General features: G+C 35.0%; 1 protein-coding gene across 1 annotated transcript; it reads left to right on the top strand.

The window, feature by feature from the left end:
• Window positions 1-1,067: 1,067 nt before the first annotated feature.
• LOC121235176 (homeobox-leucine zipper protein HAT4-like) lies at window positions 1,068-3,360 on the top strand. Its single transcript, XM_041131460.1, has 4 exons — window positions 1,068-1,389; window positions 1,792-2,102; window positions 2,326-2,405; window positions 2,732-3,360. Exons 1-4 carry the CDS (start codon window positions 1,215-1,217, stop codon window positions 3,069-3,071), a joined length of 906 nt encoding a protein of 301 aa, XP_040987394.1. The 5' UTR covers window positions 1,068-1,214; the 3' UTR covers window positions 3,072-3,360.
• The last annotated feature ends 596 nt before the right edge of the window (window positions 3,361-3,956 follow it).

The following is a 3,956-nucleotide window of genomic DNA, read 5'->3' as shown; positions in this document are numbered from 1 at the left end:
TTAACTGTTTGTAAATAATAATAAAATAGTCGAAGAATAATAAACAACAATGTTAATAATTCAACTAAGAGAATTATTAGATTTAAAAAATTAAAAAATTAATTTTATATACTGTATATTGATATATATAGTACGGTAGGTCATCAAATTCTTTTTACTATCCAATGAATCTGACATACAAGGTAAGTCACCTTAGTTTATTACATACTGTTTTGTAATTTTTTATTTATTTATAAAAAGATAAGCATTTTTTTTAAATTTAATTTTTATTATATTAGAATATAATTATTTTGTTTTATTTGAAATAAATATTATTTATTTCAAATGGAACACGAGGTTGTTAATGAATTGAAGGATTAAAAACTTCTTATAATTTATATTAAATAGACTCTGCCTTTATACAAATGATGAATTATGGCATGGCATAAGAAACATGCAGTGGTAACTTGGTAGGAAAAATAAAGAGAAATGCTTTAATTATAGATAAATTTTATAAAAATAAGTTTATGAATTAATGTGATTTAATGTATTAGATTGTAAATTATTTTTATTATAAAATAAATCTTATATATGTATATATAAAATCATATATTTTGAGATTATTTTTATAGAATTTCTTAGCGAATACTTTTCTAAAAAATAAATGTTGTGGGAGAGAAAAATTTAGGTCTCCTTCGTTTTCATAAACTTCTCAACTTATCTTATCTAGTCATTACAATTTTATCAAATTATCACATAAAATAAAATAAATAATTTAATTTTTTTAAAATTAAAAATAAAAATAATATTAAAAAAATATATTTTAATAATATTTTATTTAATTTTTAATTTTTATCTTGTTTGATCTCAATCTCATATGTAAAAATAAATTATGCCTAAAAAAAAAACAAAAGAAGTAAAAAAAAAAAAAAAGAGATAAAAAGAAGAAGAAGACGAAGAAGGTAATAAACAACTTGGTGCAAAAGCCATGATTGAGATAATTGGGCTTCCTGACACGAGGTCGTCATGATTGAACTTAAACACCACTCCTACCTCTTCTTTGTATATAAACCCCACCACACCACTCTCCACCCCCACCAATTCAACCAAACCCATCTGTTTCATTGCCTCTCTACGGAACAGAGACACCGACGAGAACCGTCACCCCTATCCCTTTGACTCTCCAAAGAAAAGCATTTATTTTTCCCCTTTATTTCGAAGAGCTAGCTATCATCATGGTTGAGATTGAGAAGGAAGATCTTGGTTTGAGTCTGAGCTTGAGCTTCCCTCAGAACAACCATTCTCTACAGCTAAATCTCAGGCCTTCTTTGCTCCCATCTTCTGCTGCTTCTCCTTCTGGATTCAATCTTCCAAAGCCCTCTTGGAATGAGGCTGCCTTCCCTTCGTCAGGTGCGTCTCCTATATTTCTTTACAGGTTTTTCTTTGTACCTTAAATCTTCATGGTTTCCATGACCAGATCTAGTTTCGTGCAAACCATATTCTCCTCTTTTCTCTCACATGTATTCCGGGAAACAAACGAGCTCTTTATTTTCTTGTTTTTTTTTTCCTTTCTTTTCAAGGAACTTGGTAAAAAATAATGTTACTTTTTTTGCTCTTTTATGTTTGATTTCTTTAACAACTAACTTTTAATAATTATTTTCCGTCAACCTTTTCTCTTGTTCACACCCAAAGCCTACTCAAATCAGCCACCTTTCCACAAGTCATGCATTTCGTGTACGTTCTTCAGATCTGCTTCTTGATCAAAACTCAAGTTTTTTTTCACTTGTTCTCACTTCCAATTTAATTTTGTAGATCGAAACTCCGAATCGTGCCGTGCAGAGACCCGATCATTCCTCAGAGGCATCGACGTGAACCGGCTGCCTTCCTCAGGCGATTGCGAAGAAGAAGCGGGCGTCTCATCCCCTAACAGCACCATATCTAGCTTGAGCGGAAAGCGGAGCGAGAGGGAAGCTAACGGGGAAGAGCATGAGATTGAGAGAGATTGCTCTCGAGGTGCCAGTGATGAAGAAGACGGTGAAACATCGAGAAAGAAGCTCAGGCTCTCCAAAGACCAGTCCGCTATTCTTGAAGACAGCTTCAAGGAGCACAATACTCTCAACCCAGTAAGTAATATGCAGCAAAACTCGGTTTTAAAAAGAAAAAAAAATTGATCTGAGTGCTTTTTACGAAGATTAGATGGTCAGGAATAAGGAAAAAAATAATTGATATCATCCCTACGTAGTTTCTCAGCAAACAAACAAAACTCTTTCTGGCGTCTTTTTGCATGGAGGAATGCTCTGGGTGGAAATTATCCTGACATATAAATGGGTGATTTTATTGTGGCAGAAGCAGAAGTTAGCGTTGGCTAAGCAGCTAGGACTCCGACCTAGACAAGTTGAGGTCTGGTTCCAGAACAGAAGGGCCAGGTGAGGATTCTCAAAAGAAATCATCCACACCACTTGGCTCGTTTGTTTTCAAAGATGAGATGAGATGAGATGAGATTAAAGTTAAAAAGTTGAATAAAATATTGTTAGAATATATTTTTTAATATTATTTTTGTTTTGAGATTTGAAAAAGTTGAATTGTTTATTTTATTTTGTGTGGGGATTTGGGAAAGTTGTAATAATGAAGTGAGATGAGATGAGATGAAATGAGATGTTTCTTGAAAACAAACGAGGCCTAATTAATGCATGCCCGAAATCGAATCAGCACATTTATATTACCCCATTCTTACGAGAACCTGGAATCACAGGACGAAGTTGAAGCAAACCGAGGTGGACTGCGAGTTCCTGAAGAGATGCTGCGAGAATCTAACGGATGAAAACAGACGATTGCAGAAGGAAGTTCAAGAGCTGAGAGCACTGAAACTTTCCCCACAGTTCTACATGCAGATGACCCCACCCACGACCCTCACCATGTGCCCCTCATGTGAGCGTGTCGCCGTCCCCGTTTCTTCATCAGCCACCGTGGACCCCCGGCCCCACCACCAGGTGGTCCCCACTCACGCACGCCACCTCCCCATCAACCCGTGGGCCACCAAGCCCGGTCCCATCGCACGTCGGCCGTTCGATTCACATCACCAGCGATCATAATTTACAGAGCTAAAAAAAAAAAAAATTTTAAAAAATAGGGTTTCAGTTGTAACAGTGTACCGATGGGATTCTATGTTCAAAGTCCAGAGGTCTAAGATATGGTTGGTAGAATGTGATTCGGTGGTTCTCCATCTTTCGTGTATTTACTTATTGGACCCACCTTTCTTTCTTTCTTTCCTCTTTTTGGAGTCCACGTATTAGCTTAGTTGTTAGCACTAATACCATTATCATCTTCTTTTCCTCACCGTCTAAAAAGGTGGAGACGACGGACTTTGGAAGTTCCAAGGAAGGGGGGGGGGGGGGGGTGGCTTTGGCTGTAATTGTAATTGTAAATGTAATTATTTGTTTAATAGTAAAGTCAGTCTTGTATTCTAACAATATATTTTTCAATTTTTATTTAAAATCATCTTATTTAATCAGCGTTGTGACTTGTCATCTCATCAGTCTTGTGTTCTAACCCTCTAATTTATATTGGTTTTACTCGTGATACCCGAGGAATCTTACTTTATATCTGTTTTTTAGCTTTTGCACGCGGGATTTCGTGGGGTTCTTTGTATATTATTGGGTTTTGGTGGTGGGTCCGTAATTGTATAAAAAAGCTATGTGGGATTGGCACTTCAACACTGATGAAGATTCTTATAGTCTTTTATTTTTCTTTTTAGAAAATATATATTACTATTTTCCAATAAGTAAAGAGCATTGACAGTGATTTATGCATTTTTATATATAAAATTATCTTTTAGGAGTAATACGAGATGCAGTAATTAGAGATATGCAAGTCTCCATACTTTTTTTTGAAAAGAGTTAGAGAAAATCTTGAATCAAATCTTGAGATTCACATGAATCCTTTTTATTTAAAGATGGATTCCATTTTTTCAAAAGGGC

This window comes from Juglans microcarpa x Juglans regia, chromosome 6D (assembly GCF_004785595.1).
Source record: "Juglans microcarpa x Juglans regia isolate MS1-56 chromosome 6D, Jm3101_v1.0, whole genome shotgun sequence".
NCBI classification, from domain to species: domain Eukaryota; kingdom Viridiplantae; phylum Streptophyta; class Magnoliopsida; order Fagales; family Juglandaceae; genus Juglans; species Juglans microcarpa x Juglans regia.
Note: the sequence above shows the minus strand (reverse complement) of the source record. Positions and strands in the feature narration are given on the sequence as shown.